Raw genomic sequence first — 27,929 nt, forward strand, 5'->3', positions numbered from 1 at the left:
TTTAGGGTTTGGTTTTTTTTTTTTTTTTTTTTTTTTTCTGCACAGCAACTTTTATTTCCCCACTAAACAGAATGACAGGGTAAAGAGACATAACAGCATCGCGGGATCACACGAGGGTGGGCAGGGGTTTATAAGCACGCGCGAGATCACACCTAAAACAAGGCCTCCCCCTCTTTCCCCACCACACTGCCTGGGTTTCCATTGGAAGCTACCCACACCCACAAAGCCAACCCCAAAAATCTGCAACGCCGAGCGCGCCTGAGAGACTCCAGGTTTGCGACATGTCCATTGCTCTCCCGACAGCTACACCCCTGCCAGCTTTTGGGTTGACCCAAAAGCATCCATCTCCCCTTTACTCCATCCCCGGGGCTGCAGCTCCCAGCGCTCAGCTCTACTGCGGCCCTACGGATGCACAGCGTTAACGGGGGGGAAGCGACGAGGGAGATCGCGGGGTTTTGCTCTCTTAGCACTAGCAGCAGCGAAAGACGGGCTCGGCCCTTTCCCAAGGAGGAAAGGAAAGCGAGGATGGGGTGGGGTGGGAAAAGCTAAAAGGTGACCTGCAGAGCAACGGTGTCAGAAATCAGGGGTTGGGTATGGTACCTCTCCTCCTCACGCAGGTTTCCTAACCCTCGAGAGCTTCCCGGGGTGCACAAAAGCAGGCAGCTTTGTCTACGGATCAATGCAGGATGCGATAAACCCCTAAGGTAGCTTTTCTCCCTGGTTACATCCCTGTTTACATGGGGCAGCCAACTTGAACAAAACAAAACAAACATATAGGGTTGCTTATACAGCAGGCCAGAGGTGAGGGGAAATAACCCCACAGAGAGGCTATTTAAGCAGCCGCCCTCAATGGTTGAAGCCCCAGAGGAAGGTTTTCAGGGTAAAAGAGACCCAAAACTTTAAAATGCAACAAGAAAAAGTTAACCCCAAAGCCGAACAAGGGACAATCATGAGTTTCGGGGTCCGTTGTCTGAAAGCAAGGGGAAAAAGGGGACAGGATCGGGCACTACTTGCAGGTCACCTCGGTGAGGGTTAAAGAAACTGGACGGGTCAATTGCAGAGGGAGAGCGAGGAGCCCACATAGAAGAGCCAGAAGAAAGGAAAGATCTTTTCGGTGAAAGCAGCCGTGAAGGTGAAGATGGGAGCCATGTTATCAGCGTTGTAAAACGCCACCCACCCGCCTTCGTAGTCCAGGTACACCCCGATCTTCCTGGGCCTCTCACACAGGGACAGGGGTGTCTCCGGGGAGGTGAAAGCCTGATACTGATCCCAATTCTTTCCCTTCCAGTTCAACCCCACCGCCCAGATCCCCTCCTCTGGAGCAAAGTCGATTTTCTCCTTCCTCCGCACGGACTCACGGGCCGCGCCCAAGACCCAGCTCTCTCCATCTCCCACCTCCACCTCCCAGTAATGCCTCCCAGCTATGAAACCCTCCGCCGCCAGCACACAGAAGGAGTAATCGAATCTCTTGGGGTTTGCTGGCAATTCCTGGGGAGCACTCCTGAGCCGCACGCTCCTCTTATCCTCCGACAGCACCAGGTAGGGGTTGGCCGTGTCCGGGTCCAAAGAGAGATCACCTGGGAAGAGGAAAACATGGACATGAGCATCTACAAGCTAAGGACACTTCTCCCACCCTTGTCGGAGCCACCCTACAAGCGCATATATCATCTCTGCCCCAAACCAGATGAGGATGACACCAGGCAAGTCACCTCCAACAGCTTTAAGCACCCAAAGCACAAAGAGCCACAGGGGAACAAAGATCAAGCTCCACTTTCTAATTAAAACAGAGAAACAGCCAGATCTCTGCTGCAAACCCACCAGCCTGCCCAATTCAAGACACCTCCTTGCTCTGGAATAGAAATTTCTGGGCAGAAGTAAAATTTTTTTTAATCACTGCCAAGTGCCGGAGAGGAATGAGCACAAATATCCTCGTGTTTAAGGGCTCTTGTTGTACTCAGGGGACTGTCAGGAACTAGGGCTGCACAGCCTGAAAATGACTGTGAGAGGGGAACATCAGAGACTGCTAAAAGCAAGACAGGTCTCTCCTGCACCCAGGCAAGAAGACAGAGCCCAGCGACAGCCCTGAACTACCAACAGCAGATGCAAAGGTTGCAAAGTCCATCTCTGAGCCAACTCCAACAACCAGCAACAGGGCTAAAGGTCTCCTCGCTCTGAGTAGAGTGGATCAGCTTCTGGAGAGTCCTCTTAACCCTACAGTTTCCTAACAAATTCGAGGGCTGTGCCTTTCATGGACTGTCCCAGCAGCTGAATAATTTTTTTTTCCCCCTTGTCTTGGCAGCACCAGCAATAATTTTCTCCTCTCCTGACCTCTAAGGCTAGCTTGAAGGTCTTACTGCCAAGATACCTCCCAGGGGAAGCTGAAACTCCCAAATTAAGCCTTGCAAAAATGAAGGTCACACTCCCAAAACCAAACTGTGCTCACCTGTGTCATTCTCCAGCTCGAACCGGAGGTTCTCTGAGGGAAGAGAAGAAAAAATTTAGATCCCTTTGTCCACAGGGAGTCCCTGGGGAATGCCTATGCACACACAACCTCACTCCCTGCCTTATGGCAAGCAACCAAACACTGCCGCTTGGGAACAAGTGTGTACAGCCACATCAAACTTCCACGCAGAAATCCAAGGGAAATGTGCTGCTTTTCAAGAAAGCAGGGCTTTTTATTTTTGATGAGCAGATGCTCAAACAATAAAGAGTTCTCCCAACAAGCCCAAGGGAGAAACAAGAGTACAGCTCAAACCAAATAATCTTTTAAGTTGAATTTCATCCTTCAGGTTGAATTAAACATAGGGGTTAGGAGGCACCAACTTTTAAAGAAAACCTTTTTCGGCACTCACCCTTGAACTCCAGCAAGACCTCTTTCAGCACTGCACTCTTCTGGGAAAAGCTCTTGAGCTTCTTCTCCAGCTCCGTGAAGCCAGCCTCTGGCTTGCAAAACATCCAGCTCTCAAAGCTGGGGAGGAGAAATAAATATTAGGTCCCCTCTGGAAAAAAAAAAAAAAAAAAAAATCTCCAAACTAGAGGCAGGGAAGAAACCTGCCCTGGTACTGAGAGCTTTGGTGTTGGATTATTCTCCCTCTGTCAGCGCTTGTGAAGCCCCACCTAAGGACTTGGTCCAGTTTGGTGCTGCCCAGTACGAGGCACACAGGAGGCCACTGAGATTGAGATGTGGGGGGATCTCTACACCTTGGCTTTTGATGTCAGTCCTGCTGGTGTGGGTTTGGTCCCGCACCAACCGAGTTACTCTGCAGTTTCCTCGGGAAGGACGCTCAAAACTGTCCTACAACCCAGCTGCCACAAAACCCCTTCACGAAGGTTTGGTTTTGCCTCAAAGGTAACACCCAAGTGTGGATGAGAACCCTAAGGCAGGTGGGGTGAAGCTGGATAGGGCATACGCCCTCACAACACCAGCTCTGCCTCTGGTGTGAGCCTCCCAGTTAATGCAGCAAGGGCTCAGGTTCACTCACCTGCTTCCAGCTGGGGCAACACCCTGGAGAGAGAGTGAAAAAACAAGAAGCTAATCAGTAAAAGTCTCTCTTCTACCTCACAGCCTCCAAAATCCTCCCCAAAACTGGCCCCATGGCTGCTCTGCTGAGGGGATCAGCTCTCAGCAGCTGTTTCCAAAGCAGAGCACAGTTGGACTCATGGAGACGGCAGAATTAGTTTATAATTATGTTTTTTTTTCCTTCCCCTTTTTCTTTTTTAGCATGGGTGGGTAAAAGAAAAAAAAAAAAAGCTTCTTTTTTAAAGAAATTAAGAAAAATCATGATTGGCATCAAGCTGCCAAAACCATGAGGATTCAGGGCTCACAGCGACGGAGTGACACAAACCAAAAATGTTTGGGAGGTTTGTTTGGGTATTTCTTAGTTCTTGGCATCACAGGGGGCCCAAGCAGCTTCACTACTACAAGGGCCAATTTAGGCCCCCCAAAGCTGTGCTAAAATTTGGATTCCCACCTGAAAAAGCAGCACAGCAGTCCTGCAGCAAGTCAACCCCCCTGACTAATAGATGGGCCAGCTCCAGCACAGAGTTAATGGACCCGAGCTGCTCCCCAGCAGAGCACGTCAATGGATTTTTTGTCCCCAGGGATCCCAACCACAACCTGTCCTGCATTTTACACCCTGATATACCATAACCTCTGGGCTGGGAGGACACATGCCAGGAGTCTCACCTGCCCAGACTGGTTTCCTGAGCAGTTTTCTCCTCCTTGCTCACCCAGGAGCTTATCAAGCTGGGCAATCTCCTCAGAGAGCCGGGAGACGCTCTCATCTCTCCTCTTGACGATGTCTCTGTCTAGCTCCTCTAAACGAGACAGCAGGAGCTGCTCCTTCTCCTCCAGGAAGCCCCGGAGCTCCTTGCACTCAGCCACAATCTTCTGCCTCTCCACTTCTGTCTGCTTCTGCAAAACCCAGAGGGAAAACCCACGTGAGACCGACATCCCCGTGGCCAGGGGTGTTCAGCAAAACCCCCACCCTGAGGCACTTACCAGCAAGTCTTCACTCTGCCTCTCCCTCTCAGCCTTGGCTTCTTCACGTCCTTTCCTCAGGGAGCTCAAATGCTCCTGTGGCACCTCCTGGAAGGAGAAAGAGGAGATCTGTTGGGAATTCTTCCTATTTAGGATCAAGAATAAGGAGGAAAGGAATGGTGGGGGATTTCCTCCAGCTCTGCTGCTAAAACTGGTCAAATTTCATCAAACGTGGTTTTTCTGAAGCTGAAGAATACCACGAACCCAAACTGAAGTCAGGCCATCACGACACCATGTCCTCCCCTTCCCTGTTATCTTCAACCTTTAGTTTTGGGCATGCCAAGAAAGCCAAGAACTTTCCCCAGCCAGCCCAAAAACTGTCCCCCAAAACAGCCTGAGCAGTTCAGAGCCAGGTACAGGAGAAGGAAGAAAAGGGCAGCAAGGCAAAAAAAAAAAAAATTAGAGCCAATTTGTAGCTCCCTGTAAGAGCGCAGCTGCAAACGCAAACCACCAAGTCCCACCCATGTGAAAACCCCTTCCGCCTCAGCGCCTCTTGGGATCAGCTTTCACATCCCAGCCCCAGCACGAGCTGGGGAGACCAGCTGAGGCACCCCGACATCTGCCCGAAGCCCACCGACATGGAGGGGCCAGCCGCCTCCAGGCTGCTCGTTACGTTTATTAACGGCTTAGTACTGGAAACCATTGCGCCTGTCCTCGTTTAAGTCATTTGACCTCTGAGAAAAACGGAGAGGCACCTAGCAACACTAAACAAAAAGCAGCAGGGCTTTTGGAGCAAGCAACAACAGATCTTTTAGAAATAAAACGCAAAGCTACAGAGATTTTGCTGCTGTTAAGTGGCTGTGCAAACCAGTGCTTCCTACCACGCACCTCATAATAATGCAGAATTTAAGTGTGAGATAAAAGCAAAGATCGGAAAAACAGGGGCATGGCTTCCAAGCAGCCGCCAAGGGGCAACAACTGGTTGTTAAAAATGCATAAAAGCAGATTAACGAGGAAAAAAAAACAAACAAGAGAGCAACAGCCTGAGCAGCGTTCAGTGGTGGACCTGCCTAAAGATGCCGTGGTCCTAAAAATGGGTAAGATCCCACATTTGGGGGTGGAGGGGACAATACCAACCCGAGCTCCAACTTCCCCCTAAGAGCAACCACAGCCACCAAAGATGGCAAGGACAGCACAACCGGGTACCCGCAGCAATTTCAGTACAAAATTCAGTATAAAAGCCTTTGGTGCCACCTGCCTCGACACCAATAATTGCAAGACTTAATACGCAGCAGTTAACGATCACGCAGTCCCCTTCCCTGATCCACTGTGATCGCCTCAGCAGCGTCAGTGCCACCCTCCTCCTCCTCCTCCAGCCGCCACTGCGCAGTAAACATCCGCTCCCTGTCCGGCATCTTGGTTTTCCTCCACCCCATCAGAGAAACGAGGCCTGGCTGCTCAGTGTCAGGCCACCATGCTCACATGCCTCTTAATTAGTAATTAATAATTATTTCCACCAGGAAGCCTCCCTTATCATGACGTGGGGGTCTCCCCTTCGTCACCACAGCCATTTCGGCAGAGATCGAACGCCGCCAGAGGCCAGGCTCTGTATTTGCTCTGCGTCACGTTGCTCAACCGCCCTGTGCTGGTTTTTTTTTGGGGGCAGGGGCAAAAGTCACTCCTGGGGGATTCCTGCTCCACTTTAGCCCCAGACTGTGCTCGGTGCTAAAAAAATAAGCCCCCCCCCTCATCCCAAGGAGCCAGGCTCCATGCTCACTCCAGAGCATTTCTGCCCAGGGAAGTGGGGGCTCAGGATTTTGGGGTGCCTGATGATATTTTGCATGCTCACACCTGCACAAAGGCAAGCCCAGAGATTCCCATACCAGTTCAGTGTTATTTCACACAGAAGACCAAACCGGCCAACACCTCCCTCCCAGTATCTTCCCAGTTAAACCCAGCTCCATTTTGCACCAGGGACATTCCCCCATCCTGCCCTACTGCATTTGGTCAGTCCCCACCCCAGGCTGTCCCTGTTTGGGGGAAATTCTGAGTCCCTATTGCACCCCATATCCTGCCCCGCCACATGGACAGGCATGCAGCTTGGAAAGGGGGTCCCCAGTGGGGCCCCATTCTGCACCCCACACCCTGGGGGAGCCCCACTATCCTCACTGCATCCCAGGTACCTCTGAATGGAAATAGGAACACAGCAGGGAGGGTCCCTACTGCACCTTACGCACTGGGGGGTAAGCAGGCTCACATTTGTACCCCCCGGGAAGGTGGGGGTCCCTATTGCAGCCAAAGGGCATTGCCTCCCGTGGGGAGTGGCTCCCCTGGTGCAATCCCACCCCGCGGGGTGTCCTTACTGCACTTGCAATTGGGGGTGGGGGGTGTGCCTGGTACTCTTCCATCGCAGGAAGGATCCTTATTGCACCTCCCATTCCTGAGGGGGGGCATCCTGCACCCAAGAAGGGCTCTCCGGGGGATGTCCTCATTGCACCCCAACATGCCAGGCATGGAGGGACTCCCAGTACTCTCCCTCCCGGGGGAGGGGGGGTTCCCTACCACACCCGAGGTGGGCTCCCAGTGCCTTGCCACTGCCGGGAGGGGGGGGATCCCTACTGCATCCCCCCAATCCGGGACGGGGGTCCTTAGCACACCCGGTATGTGCCCCCCAGCTCCCTGCCACGCCTGCCACGTGGTCCCGGTGCATCCCCCCCCCAAACTGACCTCTGCGGCGTGTGCCGCCTCCTCGGCGGGCAACACGGTGTGGGTGCGGTGCTCGCGGGAAAGGTGGCAGACGACGCAGACGGCGCGGCGATCCTGCACGCAATAGAGCCGCAGCGGTTCGCCGTGACGGGGGCAACGCGGCGGCCCCGGCGGGCCGGGAGGAGCGGCGGCGGGCAGAGGCGGGGCGGGGGCGGGAGGCCCCGGCGGCGGTTCAGCGGGGCCCGGCGGCAACCCCAGCTGGCGAACGATGTGGACGATATTACCGAGAGAACGATTCGGACGGAAAAGCCGCTGCGGCACCGGCTCCCGGCACTGCGGGCAGCAGAGCCGCCGCGCCGAGTCCTCCCAGCACTGGGTCACGCAGGCGCGGCAGAAGTTATGACCGCACTCGGCCACCAGAACCGGGTCGTTAAAGTACTCCAGGCACACCGGACACGTCAGTTCGTCCTGCAGGCTACGGGCAGCGCTGCAGGGAGCGGGCGGTACGGCGGGGGGAGCGGGCGGCGCCTCCATCCCGGTTCCCCGGCCTGACGCTGGGCTCCCCGCTCCGCACCGCTCCGCCGCCCCGTCTGCCGGGCGGGAGGGGTGGGGCCGCGCCTGCGCGGTGCGGAGGGGGCGTGGCCGCGCCTGCGCGGTGAGAGGCGGAGAGCGAGGACGCCTGCGTCTTTCCCAGCGGGGGGGGCGGACTGCGCATGCGTGGGGAGGCGGGGGGCGGGGCCTGCAGACCTCGGGGGGGGGGGGGGCGGTCCGTATGGGGTGCTGGGGGAGTCCGAATGCCTGGGTCCCTATAGGATGTTGGGGGGGTGGATGTATCGGTGTCTATAGGGTGTTGTGGGGGGGTGTGAGTCCCTATAGGGTGTTGTGGGGGGGTGTGAGTCCCTATAGGGTGTTGTGGGGTGGGGTGAGTCCCTATAGGGTGCTGGGGGAGCTTGGATGTCTGGGTCCTTATAAGATGTTGGGGAGGTGGATGCATAGGTGCCTATAGGGTGCTGGGGGGGGTCCTTATAGCTTGGTGGGGTGAGGAGAGAACGCGTGTAGGTCCCTATAGGGTGCCAGCAGGGAGGTTTGCCTCCCTATAGGTTGCTCAGGGTGGGGGGAGGCCTGGATATCTGGGTCCTTATAGGATGTTGGGGGATGCATCAGTGCCTATAGGATGGGGGGGGCACAGCCAGATGCCCTGGGTTCCCCCGCCTGCCTTGTCAAAGAGGGGGGGGATCAGAGCCAGGCACTCCCCCCCCCTTATCTTGGGACCCCCCCCAGTATTGGGGTACCAGCCCCACAGAGCATCCCTGGGGTGCCCCACGGCAGGCAGCAGCCCCACGGAGCATCCCTACATCCATGGTGCTCCGTAATCCCAAGACTTCCCTGAAAATAAACTTTAAATACACATGAATTTACCCACATCTCCTCATCCTGCCTCTATTAAACTATTAAATCGCATATTAATAATTGCTAAAAATGGTCGTCTTAATGTCTCAAGTTTCGACAACGAAGCGTCTTTGTTAGGCTGAACAAGGGCAATCTCCTATTTTAATTTTTCTTAATTACTCCTCTAATAGTCAGGGCTGTCCCCCTACCCTGCTGAAACATCCTCCCATTTTTCTTGCTTTTCCCCTTGGTTTTCACCACCAGGCCGGAGCAAAGGGATGTTTCTGGGGGTGCCCCTAAATCAGGTTAATTCACCCCAGCGCCAGTAAGGCACCGGGGTTGGGGTGCCAAAGGCACCAGGGCGCAGGGAGCATCCCAGGGGGTGGTTGTGGGTCCTCAAAACCCACCCCAACAACCCCTGCAGGGTTTAATTAATTTAAATTGCAGCTTCACGGTCATAATTAAGCTTTAATGGTGCTATCAGCCAGTGGGTGGTTTGCCTGGCTTTGCTTTTTATCATTTTTCAACCAGTTTTTTGCTAATGAAAGGAAACACGAGGAGCTGCCCTGGGCAACAGACGACCTTCAGGGCAGCCCGTTTTGCCTCAAAATTCATGCTTTTTGTGGAAAGGGGCACATTTTTGGCCTGGGCTTTCTCACCTGTCACCCAGCAGCTGGGTTTTCCAGCAAAGAGGATTAAATACTGTGAGAAATAAGTTGGAGGAGCTCCCTGTGGACTTTTTTCCTTCAGAAATGCATTTTCAGGGGGTGGCGGTCACTGAACTGGGGGTTTCCAGCATGAAGGCGGGAGGATTTTTTGTGGGTGGTTTTCACAGGATTGGCCTTTCTTCTGCATCACCACGGGTGTCTTGTAACGGCTCAGTGGACCTGAATTCAGGCAAAAATAACCCAAAACCTCCCTGCAACCATGCAAAAGCCCTTCCCCAGATTTATAATCCCTACCAGGAGCATCCCTCTTGCTGTGGGAGAAGCGCAAGGCAGATGGAGAACACAACGCCCCGATTTCTCTGCTTTTCTTTAAATTTTCCTTACTGTCTCTGCTAAAATTTGCATTGGGGATGAAATATTTGCAGGAGACATTGCTATTGGGTTGTGGGGGGGAGCAGAAATTGGAGTGGAAAAACCGTTGATTCAGGGCCTGCGGGTCGGGATGGCCTCAGAGGGGAGTCGCCCGCTTCCAAAATGGCGGCCCGCGCCCGCTTCCAAAATGGCGGCCCCCTGCCCTCTTCCAAAATGGCAGCCTCGCCCTCAGGCAAGGCGAAAGGGAAGATGGCTGCGGCCTCCTCCTCAGCGTAGGGCGGTCGGGGCAAGCGGGGCGAGATGGCCGCGGCCTTCCCCTTGCCCCTAGGAGGGCCTTGCTCAAGATGGCCCCTGGGGAAAGAAGCCCTGGGAGTCCATCTTGGGTGAGGGCAGCCAGCCGGCGTTGCCACGGCGACGGGCCCTGTCAGGGGGCAAAGCCCCCCCAAAAGGGCCACTGTGGCCCAGGGGCCATTTTTGAGGCATCTGTGACCCCCAAACCCCTCACGGGGCTCTTAAATACGTCCTGGCCGTGCTCCTTGCTGGCATGACATCCCTGACATGCAGGCAGCCACCCCTCGTTAACAGAAAACCCGCCTTTTACCCCCAAACCCAGACCTTTTTCCTTGCTGTAAAGAATTGGGATCGCTGCCGCAATGGGAGGATTTCTGCAGACAGGCAAGCCCAGTCCCCTCAGTCCACAATTGCTAAAACATCCCCCAGTAACCTCACCCGGCTCCAAGTTTAGTTTTTTTTCGTGCCAAAGTGGTCCTTAATGGGTTTATCACCAATAAATTTATGGGGTCACGCTTCCAGCCAGCAGCAAGGAGCTCCACAGCCCTCCGTGAGGAAAATGTCCCCACAGAGGGGCAGGTGAACCCCCAAGCTGTCCTTTCTTGCCACATTTTGAGGAAAAAAACCACCTCACCGGGACACCGGTGAGCATTTTTCACTTTGCAAGTTGGGGGGGTTGGGTATGTGGGGTTTTTTTTTTGGTTTTTTAGTTTTTGGTTTTTTTTAATTTCCGCCGAGGGACGCCGTCGGTATTGCCGCCAGAGGGCCCTGGCAGTTGTGTAGAGCTCTTTTCTCCCCTCTCTTCCCCCCCCCCCCCTTTTTTTTTAATTCCTTCCTTCCTTCCTCTTTTTTTTTTTCTTTTCTTTTTTTTTTTTTTTTTAACTCTTATTGCTCGGGATATCAGAGGAACCGGGCTTCCCCGGTCAAGCCGCGGCCACTGCACCGTGCTGACCAGCTCCCCGTGGCCCTCGCATCCCCGGGGACACACACACACCCCACACACAGCCCCTCGCTGCCCCCCCCCCCCCCCGCTCCATTTTTGGGGGGAGAAAAGGGGTTTTCTGGAGGGAAAAAGTGTTGGGAGGGAGGGGAGGGGGCATCTCCGGGCTTTGCCGACAGCACCTCCCGAGCTGGAGACTGCAGGTAATGAGGAGGTTCGGTCTTTGGATGTGGAGAGGGAGCAGAAAATGGCTCCTTTTTCTTTCTTTTTTTTTTTTTTTTTTTTTTTTTTTAATTCCGTTCCTTCCCCCCTCCATCCTTCCCTTTCCCTCTCCTCCCATCCCCTCCGGCTTGCCTCCCCAGGCTGCCTGCACACACACCAGCCTTAAACTCGGTGCCCGGATGCTCTCCATCCCCGGGGAGGGGGGAAAGATAATTTAAAAAAAAAACAAACCAAAACCCCAGCCCCGTTGTCTTTCTGCACGCGTCCGTCCTTCCCCCCTCGCTTCATTCGGGTGGGTGGGTTTCTTTTTTGGATGGGCTGTCAGGGTGGGGGTGGGGGTGGGAGCAGAGGCGTTTGTGAGGGCATGCGGTATTGACCCCTTTATTTTTTTTTTTTTAGCAGGATGGCAAAGTACCAGAGAATAAATGAAGTGGGCTGAGATCCTGGTGGGGGCTTCAAAAAAAAAATTTAAAAAAAAGGCAAAAATCGCAGGACGAATCTGCGGTCCGTGCTTGAAATCACCCTTTTATTCCTGGCATCAGTAAGTCAGCAACAACCTTCTGCAAATCCACCTTTTCCCAGCCTACCTCCTCCGTCCTCCGCAGCTGTAACAGCTCTGCTGCTAGAAAAAAAAAATAAAACAACCCACGCATTGAGAATCCTAATCCGCCTGCTGCTCACAGAGGAGGGTGAGGAAGGGGTCGGGGGAGTGGTGGTAATTTGCTTTTAAATGATTTTTGCAAAGGAGAGCACCAAACCCAGTTCCTGCAGCTGGGAAAACTCATTTTTCCTCCTCCAGCACGGGCTCCAAGCACCCGAGATTTGCGTAGAGAAATAACTGGGTGATTTATCCTCTTTGAGAAGGAGGAGCGATTGCTATGGGTTTTTTTGGGGGAGGGGTTCTGGAAGATTTGGGACAGGAGTCTCCAGGAAGAGGAGGAGCACCCAGGGTTTGGTGCAGTAGGACTTAGCTGTTAGGTAAAATCTGGGTGAAGATGAATTTTAGGGTAAGGATCTCTCAGCAGAGCGTTGTCTGCAGGTTACAGAAACATGTTTGTTGTCAATGGGCTGGGGTTTACCTCTTTTTCTATTTTTTTTAAGGAATCATGCTCTCTGTATTTCTGTTTTCCCCTTCTGCTTCCTCCTCCTCCCCATTAACTTTTGGAAAAAAAAATTGTTTAGCCAGATTTGATGGAGGCAGAGGGTATAAAGTTCCTGCAAGATTTGAGAAAATACGTAAAGGATGGAGTTTTTTATTAGCTGCCTGTCCCCATGCCTTACCCTCATTTTGTGATTCAGCTAAGCCTTTATATTAGCTTATTAGAGAATAATAATCTATTAGATTATTAGAGAATCCACAGGTTAATAAAATAGAGGGTTTTGCATAAAAAATTTGCATACAAATCCGTAGGATGATGGCTGGCAGTGGGTTGCACGCTGGGCTCTGCTTATGGGGGGTTAGCTGGTCTCTGCTTACGGGGGGTTACCTCCTTCTTTCAGGGGGTCTGGTGGCACCAGCCATGGAGCCGTACGTGCTGCTCGACCCGCGACAGAGAGCACTGTATCGTGACGTGATGCAGGAGAGCTATGAGACGCTGATGGCACTGGGTGAGGAGCCTACCCATCCCGCAGCAGGAAATTTGGAGTGGATGGAGGATCTAGCTTGCTGGATCCTCACGTCATCGTGCAAGGGGTGCTGGGGTTGGGGGGCTGCTGGGGAGGGCAGACCCTCCTGACCCATGTTGTTCATCCCCCCTGTCTTCCAGAATTCCCTGTTTCCAAGCCCGATCTGCTGTCCCGCCTGGACCACGGGAATGAACCTACAGCCCTGGATCTCCACATGCCCAGGGACACCTTGGCCACAGGTGAGCCTCTGATTGCGCCTCAACCACAGCAGGGAAAAAGCCTGGGTTCAGCTCCTGCAAGTGTCAAGGGCTTTCCCCACTTCCAACCTCTCCGCAAAATGGGCAAACCCCCACTGTAGCGGCTGCCACTGGCTGCAAGCCCTGGTTTGGCCATGGCATGGAAGAAGGTTGCTGGGGAGGAGAGACTGTAAGGCCAGAGGGTTATCCTGGCCAAAATGGAAATGCCGGACCCCCTTCCTAGAGAGCCACATTTCTGGAGGTGCAGTGGAGGTGGTGGTGGATTAATTACCATGTCCATGTTGGTGGCAGAGAGGAGCGATGGGGATTGGAGATGCCTCTGCTAGAGGTGCTTGCCTGGAAGAGTGTGTGAAATAAAAAAGGAGGAGGAATCCCTCCTTGCTTTCCTTTTTCTACCACCTTCCCATCTTCCCAGCCCTGGGAGAGATGATGTCTCCTGCCTGGGTTGTGTCTGTCTGTCTTTGTGCCCCACAGAGGATGGAGCAGGAGAGGAGCAGGAACCCCCTCAAGAAGAAGCTGTTGAGAAAGAGCCTGAAGTAGTGAAACCTGCAGGTGAGGAGCATCCTTCGAGCCCCACCGAGGCTGGGGCGAAGGCGAGCAGGAGTGGGGAACTGGGGGAGACGGCCACGCGCCCGGGTGAGAGCCAACCCAGCAACACGTGTAGCGAGTGCGGGAAGAGCTTCAGCCACAAGTCAGCCCTGGTGAAGCACCAGAAGATCCACACTGGCGACCGCCCGCATGAATGTCCTGACTGCGGCAAGTGCTTCATCCAGCGCTCAGACCTCACCATCCACCAGCGGGTCCATACGGGCGAGCGGCCCTATGCCTGCCCCGACTGCGGGCGCCGCTTCAGCGTCAGCTCCTCCTTGCTCACCCACCAGCGTACCCACGCGCCCGGCGGGGAGAAACCCAACCGTTGCCCCCAGTGCGGCCGCAGCTTTGCTGATCCGGGAGCCCTCGACCGGCACCAGAAGAGCCACCTGGGCGGGAAACCCTATGAGTGTGGCGTGTGTGGGAAAGCCTTCGCCTGGAGCTCCCACCTCGAGCGGCATCGGCGCATCCACACCGGCGAGAAGCCCTTCCAGTGTGCTGAATGCGGGCGAGCCTTCGCCTGGAGCTCTCACCTCGACCGCCACATGCGCACCCACGCTGCTGCCGCCGCCTCCGAGGACGAGGAGGATGGGGAGGCAGAGGAAGAGCCCCCTCCACCCCCCCAGAAATGCGCCGACTGCGGCAAGCGCCTCAACCACCAGACGGACCCCCAGCGCTTCAAGCACAAGGGCACTCAGACACTGCCGGCCGGTGCCGAACCTGCTGGCAGCCCCCCACGGCCCTTCCGCTGTGAACAGTGCGGCAAATGCTTCGGCCAGAGCTCTAACCTCCTCAAGCACCAACGTGTCCACACCGGCGAGCGGCCATACCCCTGCCCGGATTGCAAACGGTGCTTCCGCTGGGGCTCAGCCCTGGCCAAGCACCAGCGCACCCACGCCCGGCAGCAGCAAGCCAGCGACGCCACCAAAGCCGTGCCGGCAGCCGCTGAGGAAGCCAGTGCTGGAGGAGGTGGCAAACCCTACCCGTGCGGGGCGTGTGGGAAGAGTTTCGGCTGGGTCTCGCACCTGGAGCGTCATCGCCGCATCCACACTGGAGAGAAGCCCTTCCGCTGCGGGGAGTGCGGGCGGGCGTTCGCTGTCAGCTCCCACCTGGAACGGCACCGCCGGGTACACACCGGCGAGCGGCCCTACCGTTGTGGCGAGTGTGGGAAGAGCTTCGCTGTCAGCTCCACCTTGCTGGCTCATCGCCGCACCCATGCTGCCCAGCCAGGCCGGCCCCACGCCTGCCCCGAGTGTGGTAAGTGTTTTAGCACACCAGCCAGCTTGGAGCGGCACCGGCGGCTTCACCGGGGCGAGAAACCCTACCAGTGTGGTGTCTGCGGCAAAGGCTTTGCCTGGAGCTCCCACTACGACCGGCATCGGCTCACCCACACTGGCGAGAAACCCTTCTCCTGCGCCCACTGCGGCAAATGCTTCGGCCGCAGCTCCCACCGCAACCGGCACCAGCGTGCCCACACGCAGGGCGGCCCAGAGAAGCGGCACGTCTGTCCCGAATGTGGCAAAGCCTTCGGCCTCGGCACGGCCCTGGCGGCTCACCAGCGACTGCACGCCACTGCCGCTGGCACCGGGGGCCGCAGCCCCCTCTCCTTGCTGCCGCCTGCCTGGTGGGAGGGCGAGAGGCGAGGGGGGACGCCCACCCCATCCGAGCTCTGGCCCGAAGAGTCCAGCTCTGTTTTCCAGCAGCACCCCGTGCCTTCCTCCTCCTCTTCCTCTTCCTCCTCCCCAGCCCCCAGGGGCTGGGCTGCCAAGGCTCTCCTGCCCCCCACCATGGCATGGAGGCCTGGGGAGGGGGACACCCTGCAAAGCGATGCCTCTGCCCCCCAGGAGCCCTGGGCTTCCCTGCCTCCGCCCAGCTCCTGAGATGGGGCCATGGGGACCGGTGGGGGGGCTCAGAGCCACCCTCCGCCTTTGGGGACGCCCCAAGGCTGAGGTGGGAGGCTGGCCTGTCCCACTCCCTCCCCAGCACAGGGTAGGAAAGGGCTGTTGCAGCAGCTGGGGGGCCCCAGAATACACTGGGGTGGGGGTCAGGATGGGGAAGGGGGGGGTGAAGTGGTGGGGAGGGGGCACAGGGAGGGTGAGTGGTGTGTGCCAGGGGTTAGCAACCAGCATAGGTGCTTTGGGGGGAGACTGGGAAAGGAGGGACAAGGGAGGCTGGGGGTGGATTTAGGGGGGGGCTGGGTGATAATTTAGGATGGTGGGGAGACGACACTTCTCCCTATAACCCTCCTCATCCTCTGCCCCACTGCTGTGGTGAGGCAGAAGGGGGGGGGTGACACAGCTTGGGCGTATGGGAGGGGACCCATCGGTAAAAATCACCCAGGGAACCCCCTTCCACAGGGGGCTTTTGGGGGCAAACGGCTCAGAAAAGAGCCATGGGGACCTGCATGAGTCACCAGCTCTGCTGCGTCCTTGCTGGGACCCCTCCCAAATGCTGCTTGGGTTGTGCTGAGGGCGGTTTGGGATGCATCGAGCCGGGAATTTGGCAAGTGTGGAGAGGCTGGGTTGCCTCGGCTCGGGTTAGTAGGTAATAAAGTAGAAGGTAGTTCAGCAAAAAAAGAAAAACCTCTTCACATGTCTCAGCGTGTTTTTGTCTTTGGAGAGGGAGAAGATGCTCGCGGTGTTTCCTACCAAGAAGCAGGGAAAAGCGACAGAGCCCAGGGTCGGTGCACAAGGAAAGCCAGACACAGGTGGCTGCCAGGTACCGGGCTCCCTTTTTATTCCTCGCCCCATGCCGGCACCTTCCACTGCCGAGCCCTCTGCACCCTCAGCATCTCGCCCTCTCCATCAGTGCAATGCGGCATCCCCTTCTCCTGCCCGCGGCAGCAAGGAGCAGGTACAAATGACACCGTATTTTGGCACAAGAACCAGCTCCAGGTTACCCCCATTGTTTCCCGGTGCAGAAGAGCACCATTTCCCTGGGGAAGAGGCTCTCTGTCACCCAAGATGTCCATTTTCCAGGGTCTGCTTTGCAGTAGGGCGCAGGCACCGCTCACCCATTGCTGCTGGGAGACATCAGGAAGGATAAATCCCACCCTGATACCTTGCTGGAGCAGCCACATCACCCACCCCAGTGCCACCCTCTGCCCCTTAAATGTCACTTGGTGTCCTTTGATTTGTCCCCAAGATGAGTTTTCCCTTGGGAACGATCCTTCCTCCCCATCTATCACACCAATGGGGGAGTCTCTGTCCTTCAGGGCTCCTCACCATTGCAGGCTCCGGGTGGCTTCACCAGCCCTGTGGCACCGTGGGTCTTCTCCCCCACCAGCCGTGTCCTGGAGAGGGGCAGCGGTTGGGGGGCAAGGGGGAAAGCAGCCTTGGGGAGGTGGCTACGGCGGTGTTTGGTGAGGTGGGAGCTCTGGCTGAAGGCTTCGCCACACTCAGGGCACTCGTAGGGCTTCTCACCGGTGTGGACGCGGCGGTGCCGCTCGAGGTGGGACGCCCAGGCGAAGCCTTTGCCGCACTCGCTGCAAGTGTAGCTCTTCTGGGCGGCGTGGCCCCGCTGGTGGGCAAGGAAGGGAGGAGCCTCACCGAAACGCTTGCCACAGTCACCGCATTTGTAGGGCCGGTCGGGGGAGTGGGTTTTGCGGTGCTGGAGCAGGTGAGCTTTTTGGGCGAAGCGTTCGCCACAGCTGCCACAGGGAAAGGGGCGTTCACCCGTATGCACCCGCCGGTGCCGCTCCAGGTGGGATGCCCAGACAAAACCCTTCCCGCAATCGGCACAACGGTGGGTGCGCTCCCGCCGGTGACACCGCTGATGCCGTGCCAGCGCTGGCCCGGCTCGGAAGAGCTTGCCACAGTCACCGCAGCGGAGGGCTTTCTTGCCCAGGTGGGTGCGGCGGTGGCGGGCCAGGTCGGAGCTCTGGCAGAAGGTCTTGCCACAAGCTGGGCAGCGGTGGGGCCGCTCGCCGGTGTGGCTACGGCGGTGCTTGGCGAGGTGTGAGCCTTGGCTGAAGGCTTCACCACACTCGGCACAGCGGTAGGGCTTTTCGCCGGTGTGCACCCGTTGGTGCCGGGCAAGGTGGGATGCCCAGACGAAGCCCTTGCCGCAGTCACCGCATTTGTGAGGTTTCTCGGCGGCGTGGCCTCGGCCGTGAGCCGCCAGCTCGGCGGCGCCGGCGAAGCGCTTGCCACAGTCGCCGCACTTGTGTGGTCGGTCACTGGCGTGGGTACGGCGATGCTGGAGGAGGTGGGAGCTCTGGCTGTAAGTCTCGCCGCACTCGGGGCACCCAAAAGGCCGCTCACCAGTGTGCACCCGTCGGTGACGCTCCAAGTGCGAAGCCCATGGGAAGCTCTTGCCGCAGTCGGTGCAGCTGAACGGCCGGTCCCTTGCCGGTCCCTTGCTGGCTGCCCCATGTAAGGGTTTGGCACATTCCAGTTTGGGGACCGCTGTGGCTTTGGACATCTTGGCTGCGCCATGCGGCATGGCTTTATCCGGGCGCTTTGTTTTCCGCCTGTTTGAGCCGAGGGTCTTCTCCCTCTCTGGGCTGCGGGATGAGTGCTCTTCGAGCTCCTTGCAGCTCTCCTCCGCTGCTCCTTCCTCCGCTGCTTTTTCACTCACCAGCCCCTGTGCTGCTGGGGAGATGGGAAAAGGAGAAAAAGGGCAGAGTGTGGCCTTGACCGAAGCAGGGGGGGGGCATTTAAATCGACAGAGCAGGAACAGGATTCCCTAAAAAAATTGGTCTCCCAGAAAGGAAGAAGAGGGATGTGATGGGAGATCTGATTCCAGTTTGAACCAGGAACGTGGAGTTGCTAAGCAAACCCCATTGCCTGTATTTCCAATTTAAAAAAAAAAAAATGCAGAGAGATCAATAACATTTTCCTGCAGAAAAAAATTAAGAGGAGGGCTGGTGTTTGGGGAAATCCCCCTCAAAACCTGCCTAGATTCCTCCTCCCCCCTTCTGATCCCACTCAGGATCCCTTTGCTTCCCTGCCAGAGACAGGAAAAAAAAGAGCAAGGAGAAACGGGGGGGAATGTTCAAGGAGAAGGAAAGAGGATTTGGGGTGTTTGTTTACCAAGAGACATCAGAGTTTCGTAGCTCTCCTGCATCACATCCCGGTACAGGGCTTTCTGCCGTGGGTCCAGCATCACCCACGGCTCCATGACAGGGAGAGTCACTGGCGGTCGGGAGAATGAGGGTTTCTCCCTCCGTTCCTCGCTCAGGGCTCCTGAAAATCCCCTGTGGGGAAGAAAAATCCCTTGAAATGGGGAAAATCCCCTGGGTAGTGCTTCTTGCTTGGTTTTTTATGCTTTTTCTGGGGATGCCGTGACAAATATTGGGGGTTTTTCTCCCCTGGCTGCAACACACAGATGGTCCCTCCATTCAGGACTAAGCCTGAGCCTGCATGGAGCAGCTTGGTGACGAGGGGGCAGGAGGTTCCCTGTTTTCCCCTCATCTTTCTGGCAGACTGCATCTCACAGCAATCTCTGCCTTCCTCCCTCAGCATCCCAGTTCCCCTGGTCCTCATCTTACTGGGAATCAGCCCTCCCAGGGTGATGGGTTATTGGGAGACGTGTCCCAGGAACTGGGCAGCACGCCCCATCCCTGGGGAGCCCTGGATGCACTGTCCTTTTCCCGAAGGAGCTGCCACTCCTGGGAACATCCCCAAGGTCTGGATCCTGCAAGCTCCAGCCCTGACGCAGATCAGGACCTGCTGCAGAGCAGGAGCACATCCCTGCTCAGGGTTTTTCCCCATTACCTGGAGTCCCTGGCTCAGGACTTGCTGTCGGCTGAGCCTGGAGCTGCCTCCGTAGACCTTTCCCTGGGTGAAACGTCCTCCCTTCCCAGGCTGAGGCTGCAAGGGGGGGCGGGATCCGCAGACCCCCCTTTGCATCCCAAGGACCGCCAAGCCTCCCGACAGCAGGGCACAATGGAGGCGATGCCGGGCATGGGTTTGCTCCGGAAGCCCAAGCCGGTATCCGGGAGAGAGGAGACGCCAAGAACAGGCTCCTCAGCGGCAGCGTTTACCCAGAGCCCTCTAGAGGTAACCCAACCCTGGCTTCCCCCCCATCCCGACCCTCCCCGCAGGCTACCCAGCACCCGTGGGGGGCACAGGGGACCCCACTACAGTCCTGCCCCATCACCCACATTGCCCCCATGCTCTTCTCTTTTACCCAGCGGTTTTGGGAGAGCCCCAGCCTTGCTAGGAACTCTGCCGGGGGGGATTGTGACAGCAGCAGCAGGGATATTTTGAGTATTGCAGCCATGGGGAAGCGTGGGAAGGTGATGGGGGTCTCTCTGGGGCAACAGGGCTTCCCCCAGGTGGGAGAGGGGGACACCAGGCTGGTTGCCCGATCAGCATCAGTGATGGGAGCTGTGCAAGCAAGAAATTAGGTTTTCCACCTGGAAAAGTGGTCCAAACCATGTTTTAGTCACGTGGTTGGTGAAAACGGGTTGTTTTTCCCCAAAAGCTCCAGCCTCAGGAGTCATGCGCTTGCGGGTGGGAAGAAGGGGGAATTTCCACTTACCAAGTTATCTCTTCTTGTTGCTGGAGGAGGAGATCATGAAAGCCAAGGAAAACAGAGCCCTGCAAACAAGAAGATAAAGAATTGCAGCAGGGGAATGAGAGGAGCCTGGATTTCTGCCTCCGAGAAAGCCCATGAGATTTGAAGCCACACAGACGCTCTTCTCTACGGTGGGTGCAGGCGTTTGGGTGGTGGTTTAATCCCTCCCTGGCTGGGAAAAGCCGGGAGTGGAGGGGAAGCAATAATTTTCTTTCAACTTGCTTTGGAAGGAGCGCAAGGATGGGGAATTATCCCTAAATCCTGCCTTCCCTAATGCACAGGTGTTTAACCCCTGCCTCCCCAGCGAAGGAGGGAGCAGAGCTGATTTCTGCAGCTTGCCTGATCCTCTCTCCCTTCTCCATCACTCCTCGGCTGGTGGCAGTAGGCGAATGTCCCCGAGGGATGCTGTGGGACCAAGTCCTGGTGCTGGGGGACACCAAGCAACCCGGGTGGCTCTGGGAGTATTGCAGCTCGGCTGGGTATGGGAGAACAGAGGAAGGGGCTGGATCTGCTGGATGCTGAAGGCAGAGGGGAGACAGGGACCCTCCAGGGATCCTGGTTGTGCTCCGGGCAGGGGCTGTGGCAGCGGGTGGTGGCGTGGGGCAGGCAGAGCCCTGCCTGCATCCCCTGGCCCATGGAGGCATGCCACAGCCCTCTGCTCTGGGGGTCTGTCCACACCAAATCCTGAGCCAGAGGCTCCAGGTGATGGGCACGGGGAGGGAGGGAGAGACCCACACGGGATACCCTGTCTCACAGTCCAGCCCCAGTCCCTTTACTGGGACCAGTGCAAGGAGCAGCGAGATGGAGAACCAGTCCCTGCCCTTGGGGCTGCGCCACGAGAGGGCGTGGGGAGACCAGAGCTGCTCCCAGGAGCTGGCTCGTCCCTGGTGATCCGAGCAGATCTGCTCCCAAGAAGGTGGAAAAAGCTGAGCTTTGTTGGGCAAGGGCTGGCTGAGCCCTCTTGTGTCCCGAGGGGAAAAAGCCCCGCAGGAATGAAGGAGGCTGCTTCTTCTCTTGCACAGATGCCTGTGCAAAGGGCACTGCCTCGGTTTTTCCAGGGTTTATCCCAGCTTTTCCCCCCCAGGGAACAGCTCAGCACCAACTTTTCCCCCCATAGGCTCCAGCAGAGCGTCCCTGTCGCTGCCAAGGGGGATGGAGAGGGACATGGCCACAGCAGAGCCGGCACAGGTGAGGGAGAGTCTCTCCTTTGGGTGGGCAATTGCATTTCAGCTGACCTGAAACATCAGTGCCAGGTACCTTCTGCCTGGTCCAGTGGGGCTGCACAAGCTGGTCTGTGACCATAGCTGTGGGTTATCGCCTTCCTGCAACTCCTTTTGGACCAACAGGTCCCCATATACCAGCACAGATGGTCAGGGTGCAGGAGAGGTGGTGAGGAGCAGAAGGTGGAGCCTGTGGTGGGCGTGCTACAAGGCTGAGCCTTGGATGCAAGATGCCCACCTCAGAAACACAAGGAAGGTGGAAAGTCACAGCAGGGCGTGGGCTTTTGCGTCTCCACGTGACAGGAAAAGGCACAGAGAACAGGGTGGAGAAGTTGAGCCCAGCCTGGTTGAGCTCCTTCAGCTCCATCATCCCCATCAGGTATTGCTGGGTGTTTAACAACCCTCAGTGTTTTCCAGTTCCTATTTTTCCTTCCCCATAAGCTTAGCCAGCTGCTTTCTGAACCCGTGTGGCCCTTTAGCATCCGTGATGTCCTGCAGCAAGGCTTTCCACAGCTTAACTACACCCTATGCGGAACAATACCTTGATATCGCTGATCCTTGCCAGCATCCTTTCTGGCTCTCCTGCAGCTCTGCTGAATGTAGCCTTGGCTCCTCTCCCTGCTGGCTTGAGCTGACCCATGGCAGCAGGTGCTGAGCTGGGAAATCCTTCTTGTTCCAGTGTCCAGTGACCTTCAAGGAGGTGGCTCAGTACTTCACCGATCCTGGCCAGCGGGCCCAGTACCAGGAAGCCATGCAGGAGAGTGCTGGAAATGACTCCTCTTTGGGTAAGGACGCACCTTCCCTCCTTCCTGGCCTACGTCTTGGGGTTGGGTGGGCACAGGGGATGCTTCTCTAGACTTTGGAGGTGAAGGTGTCTTTCCCCATTGCTTCTGGCAGTTGTGTTTCCCCCTGGGGACACATATTGGGGACCCATAGCACCCTCCGTCCCCACCCTCTTCAGAGGAGCACATGCTCTACCACGTCAGACCAATGGTCCATCTGGCCCCATGTTCTCTCCGGCCATGGTGGAAGGAGATGCTATGTCAGAGAACAAGGAGAGAGACCTTCCTCAGCTGTGCCCAGCCCTTGCATCATCCTTTCTCCAGCAGACCCCCCAAATCTTCTTGTAGTAGCTCCTCAAATGCATTCAGACCCCTGCTCTGTCTCAGGAACCAGCTCTGCTGACCCCCAACCTGACAGGAACTCCTCTGGGCTGGAGTTGGAGGAGGAGACGTGGACCCCAGCTCCCCAGGACTCAGATGCAAGGCCCTTCTCTAACAGCTCTTCCACAAGTGAGGAACTGGCTTAAATAACCTGGAAAGCCTCTGGGAGAAAAGCAAAACACCTGGGACTTCTACTCAGGCCCTAAGACAGCCAGCCTGAGCTTAGTATCTTCTAGGAGAGGGGTCCCAGAACCTCTCCTGTTCCCTTGGGAGATGTTTTGGGTTCCAGAGGTTTTTGAGAGCTGGGGTTTGAAGCTGAACTTCAGCCCAAGCTTCACCAGCTGTCCAATGGTCAGTGTTTGGGCCTGAGCTAAAGGTGGAGCTCACATGATCTTTCTTCTTTCTAGGCTTTCCCCCTTCCATTTTTTCCCCACCCTGCTTCATCAGTGGGTTCCCTTTTCCACCCCAGCCAGGGACTGACTTCTCATGGTCTTTTTCTCTTTCCTCTGCAGAGGATGGGATGGTGAGTGGGAGGAGCGACAGCACTGCACATGCAGACCCAGACACCAAGACCTGCCTGGAGGACATCTCCCAGCACCACGAGCCAACCAACATCCACCAGACCTCCAGAGAGAAAGGCCAAGAGGAGGTCCAGAGTCATCCTGGGAGGGAAACTCCAGGGACATGCAGGGAATTGCTGTTCCCCCATAGCCTTCACCCCAGGGATAGACCCATCCCTCATCCCACCAGTGAGAAGAGCTTCTATCCCCAGAGACGGGGGTCCCAGCACCCCTGCCCTGACTGTGGGAAAAGCTTCGGGGTCTTCTCCAACTTGCTCCGTCACCAGCGGAGCCACGGTGGGGACAAACCCTACAAATGCCCTGACTGCGGGAAGGGTTTCGGGCACAGCTCGGCGCTGGTGACGCACCGTCGCATCCATACGGGTGAGAAGCCCTACCAGTGTGCTGATTGTGGCAAAAGCTTCAACGTGGTTTCCAACTTAGTGCGCCACCGGCGGAGCCACACTGGGGAGAAGCCCTACAAATGCCCCGACTGTGGCCGGCGTTGCAGTCAACGTTCCCACCTGGTGACCCATCGCCGGTTGCACACAGGCGAGCGCCCGTACCCGTGCCGGGAGTGCGGGAAGAGCTTCAATGTCAGCTCTGATCTCATCAAACATCGCCGCACCCACACTGGGGAGAAGCCCTATGAGTGCCGCGACTGCGGGAAGCGTTTCAGCGGCAGTTCCAACCTCATCACCCACCAGCGGCTGCACAGCGGCGAGCGGCCTTACACCTGCGCCGACTGTGGCAAGGGCTTCACCATCAGCTCCAAGCTCATCGCCCACCAACGGACGCACAGTGGCGAGCGACCCTACAGCTGTGCTGACTGCGGCAAGGGCTTCAGCGACCAACCCCACCTCGTCCGGCACCGCAGTGCCAGCTGGCGGGAGAAGCGCTACAAGTGCTCCGAGTGTGGCAAGGGCTTCACCACCAGCTCCTACCTCCTCACCCACCAGCGCAGCCACACTGGGGAGACGCCATTCCTCTGCAGTGTGTGCGGCAAGAGCTTTGCGGTGGTCTCCAACCTGGCGCGGCACCGGCGTGTGCACACTGGGGAGAAGCCGTTTCGGTGCGGGGAGTGCGGACGGCAGTACAGCCAACGGGCTCATCTCACCACCCACCAGCGGGTCCACACCGGCGAGCGACCCTATGTCTGTGGGGATTGCGGGAAAGGCTTCAATGTCAATTCGTCCCTCACCAAGCACCGGCGGGTGCACACCGGGGAGAAGCCCTACCACTGCCCTGAGTGTGGGAAGAGCTTCAGCCAGAGCTCCAATGTCATCACACACCGGCGGCTCCACCACAGCCACGGGGTGCACCAGCTCTGTGCATGAGTGGCTCCAGCTCCCACACCATGCTGGTGAAGCCTAGTGATGCCAGCCCAGCCAGGAGGTCTTCTCCAGAGACTGGAAGTCAGCCAGGACTTTGGTTATCTTGGCACATGCGGGAGAGGGAAGAAAGACCTGTGTGTCGGGGGGTATGAAGGGAAGAATAGGAACCAAGCATGGCCACCATCAGCAGAAAACACCAACTCTGGGTGAGGTTCCTCCTGCTTTGCTTCTGTTCCTCCCAGCCAAATTAGTCCAGGGCATCTCCTGCTCTCACCCTGCCCAAACACAACAAAAAAAGGACCTTTGTTTTTCCTCGCTGCTCCAAACTCTCCCCACATCATGACATTTGATACAATGGGCCCAAGGGCTGTTTCATCTCCCATCTGGCATTCTCCTCTCCTCCAGTGATCTGCTAGTAGTGATAACAGCTTCAGGAATAAAAGGTGGTGTGATAAATACCAGTTGTGATCTCTGTGCGCATATGGGTGTGCACCCACAGGGAGTCGAGACCCATGAGCCCCACAGCCCCCTTTTACCTCCAGGCTTGCACAGGAGGAACTCCCCAGAGCCTCAGGGGCCCCAAAGGGGCTCCAGCAGCCAGCAAGTAGCAAGCCCAGGGGCAAGAGGCCACGAGGGTTGGTCTCCTCCTACCACTCCACATCACTTTGGATCCCATGGTGGGGAATCCTGAGCTGGGAGAGTAAAAACGCCAGGGGAGGTCACTGATCCTTCCAGATGGGCCCAAAGTGTTGCCCTTGTTGGCTGAACTCATGTACTCGGGTATCCCAGAGCTGCACAGACACCTGGAGCTATTTGAGCTCTGGCCACAGCAAGGTAAGCAGCCATTTCACTGCCCTGCTGAGCTGCAGGCTGTCCTTGCAACCTTACCTACTCCTGTTTTAATGTTGGGGTTTTTTGCATTTGAGCTGTAAGGCCATTGGGCTTTGTCTGGAGAACATGGCTAGGGAGCTCCAGACAACACCGGGCTTTGGTGTGGTACCCACCCATCTCCCACCTCCTTGAACATTGTAACACACCAAACCCATAAGCACAGATTTCCCCTACCCCAAATAAAGATAATCAGTGGCAAAAACCACCATTTCTCCCTCCTCCTCAGTACCAAGCCAAGATGAGTGTAACTTCAGGTACGGCTCAGAGGCCATGGCCCTGTTTCCAACCATGGCAAACCTCCCCGGTGGATCTCCAACCTCCCCAGACGTTTGGTGTAGTCTGAGATAAGGATGGCATCTCCTGATGGGGAGCAGTCTTTCCCTGCAGGTGCCAAGGTCTCAGCTCACAGCTGCATGGAGACAGTCTTCAAAGAGGTCAAGATGGACTTTGGTGGTCTCCCACCAGCATCACGGGGGGCTGATTAATGTAGTCTTATGTGGGCAGGATGCTGAAGATGCTCCCATCCAGGAGCTGCCCTCCAAATTACCTCCTGCAGGGTGCAGGGCTACTGGTGGGATGCCAGGTTTTGTGGTCATCTTTAAAGGAATGATATTTAATCAGGCAGGTGAGAAAGACTCTGAGTTTATTCTTTTTTTTTTCTCCTCTTTTCTTCTTCTCCCAGGCATGCAATGAGGGAGACAAGGAAAGATATCCATGGCGAGAGGACAGGCCCTTGTTATTCAGTTCATGCAAGAGGATCTGCTGGGGATGGAGAAGGCAAAACACACTCCACCTTCACCTTTCATAACCTTATCCACAGCAGCCTGTAACTCCAAGGTATCAATGAAGGACCCCTGGTGTTACCTCCTCTGGCAGAGGGCTTTACTGCTGCAAAAAATAAACTTGCTGCAAATTTGGGGGTAGGGGTGGGTGTACATGGGAGGCAGGAAAGATCAAGCTGTGGTGGGATTAATTCTTGAGGATGAGGAGAGTGAAGAAGGTTTTTGGCAGTGTCAGGATGGCCGAGTGGTCTAAGGCGCCAGACTCAAGGCATTGCTTTCCCTGCCCGGGGATTTCTGGTCTCCGAATGGAGGCGTGGGTTCAAATCCCACTTCTGACACACCTTTTCCTTCTAACAACTACAATTTTTAATATTATTTTAAAATAATTCCCCTATCACTCCCACACCCGAGTTAAGGAAAACGCCGATTCTCCTTCCTCCCCCCCACTCCCCCTCCTTGGTCCTGTACCAAACTCTACTTGCAAACTGCACCAACCCGTGGAGAAAAAAACACGAGGATGAGGAGGGAAAGGAGGTGGCAGCGGGGTGCATGCTGCTCCGTGGGTCTCTGGGCTGCAGGGGGAGGCTGGGGCAGCGCAGCCGCCCCCTCCCCGGGGTCTGTCGTGACGCGGACACGCGTGGGTTCGCGGCGCCAAAAAGTTGTCACCACTTCTCCGGTGGTCAGGATTCGGCGCGCTCACGACCGGGACGACGGTTCGATTCCCGGTCAGGGAAATTCCTTTTCTCCCCCGGCCCTTCAATAAAAGAACTACTTTTTTTTTTTTTTTTTTTTTTTTTGCCTCTGATGATATCAATAATAGGCTTTTCCGCAGCAAATTCAACCCTCGAAGCCACACACAGCAGTGGCAAACACCACCTGTTAGTCTAAAAGCCGGTTGGCACCCTTGCTGCACAGCATGTGGCCAGGCTGTTCTTGGTTCTTTTTAAGAATCACTGCTTTAGTTGTCATGGGTAACAACTTGATGAGGGACGGGTTTAGCAGAACTGGGATATCACCATCACTATCTTAGGGTAATTTAGACTGGTGGGATTTTTCCCCCTGCTCACAGCAATTCCCATCATCTGCTGGTAATTAAAGTCCATATATTCAAATATAACCATCTACTTGCAGCAAGGAGGCCATGAAAGCCTGTACTTTTCTAAGGTAAAAGCCACTTACAGATCCTCACTAATGAAACACTAAGCCACAGCCCGACCCTTCATCATCCTTTCCTGCAAAGGAAACCCCTGACACCAGCAAAAGCTGGTGCATTTGGGCTTTATTGCAATACCATGTTGACTATTTCATTCAACAAACTCCCCACTCCACCTGGTACATTGCTCAGTTCTTCCCTAACTGGTGGTCTTTCCACACATCCAAACTTCAAGGGGAGGAGGATGTTTCCTCTAGTGCCTGTTTCTCGAGACCATGGTGGGCACGTGCCTCCCCCTCTTTGGCACCACGCGCTGCAGGGCAGCTTGCACATGCGCAGGGCTGACGAGAGGATCGGCGGCTCTCCCTCCGCAGCTGCTCAGCCTCGCTCGACCCCTGCTCATAGTTGTCCTCCATGAAGCTGATCATGAGCCTCTCTGCCTGGTGGGAGACAAACCTGTCTCACTTGATCTTGTTGAGCATCTTGGTGTTGATGGTGTGGAAGAAGCGTTTCGAAGCCCTTTTCCTCTAACGCTTCACCTGGCCCCGATGCTTCCTCTTCTTGGCCGGAGACCTCCTGCCATGGCTCTTCTGTCTTCTTCCATGCTGGGGTCCCCTTTCCTTCTGGGATCTCCTTCCCTGCTGGGTCCTCCTTCTCCCCGTAGCAGACACCATGGCTCAGCCTTGTCCCTGCACTGCCCGGACCCCTCAGTCCTACAAACACCCCCACCTTCCCCATTTTATGCAAGTGAGCACGCAAATG

At 56.2% G+C, this 27,929-nt stretch overlaps 3 protein-coding genes and 1 non-coding gene across 8 annotated transcripts; 2 read left to right on the forward strand and 2 right to left on the reverse strand.

Moving 5' to 3' along the window:
• Positions 1-38: 38 nt before the first annotated feature.
• Positions 39-7,799, reverse strand: LOC115337904 (E3 ubiquitin-protein ligase TRIM7-like). The gene is made up of 7 exons (XM_030006334.2): positions 7,208-7,799; positions 4,502-4,588; positions 4,187-4,414; positions 3,483-3,505; positions 2,853-2,968; positions 2,444-2,476; positions 39-1,577 (listed from the first exon to the last, which is right to left on the reverse strand). Exons 1-7 carry the CDS (start codon positions 7,718-7,720, stop codon positions 1,051-1,053), a joined length of 1,527 nt encoding a protein of 508 aa, XP_029862194.1. The 5' UTR covers positions 7,721-7,799; the 3' UTR covers positions 39-1,050.
• Positions 7,800-11,764: 3,965 nt separating this feature from the next.
• Positions 11,765-27,302, forward strand: LOC115337898 (zinc finger protein 883-like). Of its 3 annotated transcripts, XM_030006321.2 has the most exons (6): positions 20,087-20,195; positions 21,182-21,252; positions 21,964-22,069; positions 22,454-22,576; positions 22,960-25,175; positions 25,915-27,302. In XM_030006321.2, the coding sequence occupies exons 2-5, from the start codon at positions 21,217-21,219 to the stop codon at positions 24,342-24,344; spliced, it is 1,650 nt and encodes a 549-aa protein (XP_029862181.1). In that variant the 5' UTR covers positions 20,087-20,195; positions 21,182-21,216; the 3' UTR covers positions 24,345-25,175; positions 25,915-27,302. The 3 variants fall into 3 exon arrangements, with proteins under 3 accessions (XP_029862183.1, XP_029862181.1, XP_029862182.1); XM_030006323.2 differs by lacking the exons at positions 20,087-20,195; positions 21,182-21,252; positions 21,964-22,069; positions 22,454-22,576 and adding exons at positions 11,765-12,676; positions 12,835-12,933; positions 13,426-14,949 and having other exon boundaries at positions 23,236-25,175; positions 25,915-27,251; XM_030006322.1 differs by lacking the exon at positions 22,454-22,576 and having other exon boundaries at positions 25,915-27,300.
• Positions 16,129-20,136, reverse strand: LOC115337905 (zinc finger protein CKR1-like). 3 transcript variants are annotated; one of them, XM_030006336.2, is made up of 3 exons: positions 20,029-20,136; positions 18,576-18,739; positions 16,129-18,134 (listed from the first exon to the last, which is right to left on the reverse strand). In XM_030006336.2, exons 2-3 carry the CDS (start codon positions 18,661-18,663, stop codon positions 16,753-16,755), a joined length of 1,470 nt encoding a protein of 489 aa, XP_029862196.1. In that variant the 5' UTR covers positions 18,664-18,739; positions 20,029-20,136; the 3' UTR covers positions 16,129-16,752. The 3 variants fall into 3 exon arrangements, with proteins under 3 accessions (XP_029862196.1, XP_029862197.1, XP_029862195.1); XM_030006337.1 differs by lacking the exon at positions 20,029-20,136 and adding an exon at positions 19,260-19,456 and having other exon boundaries at positions 16,129-18,131; XM_030006335.1 differs by lacking the exon at positions 20,029-20,136 and adding an exon at positions 19,260-19,456.
• On the forward strand, positions 26,245-26,352 carry TRNAL-CAA. The gene is made up of 2 exons: positions 26,245-26,282; positions 26,307-26,352. It is a non-coding gene; the product is annotated as a tRNA-Leu (tRNA).
• Positions 27,303-27,929: the final 627 nt, after the last annotated feature.

This window comes from Aquila chrysaetos, unplaced genomic scaffold, assembly GCF_900496995.4.
Source record: "Aquila chrysaetos chrysaetos unplaced genomic scaffold, bAquChr1.4, whole genome shotgun sequence".
NCBI classification, from domain to species: Eukaryota; Metazoa; Chordata; class Aves; order Accipitriformes; family Accipitridae; genus Aquila; species Aquila chrysaetos.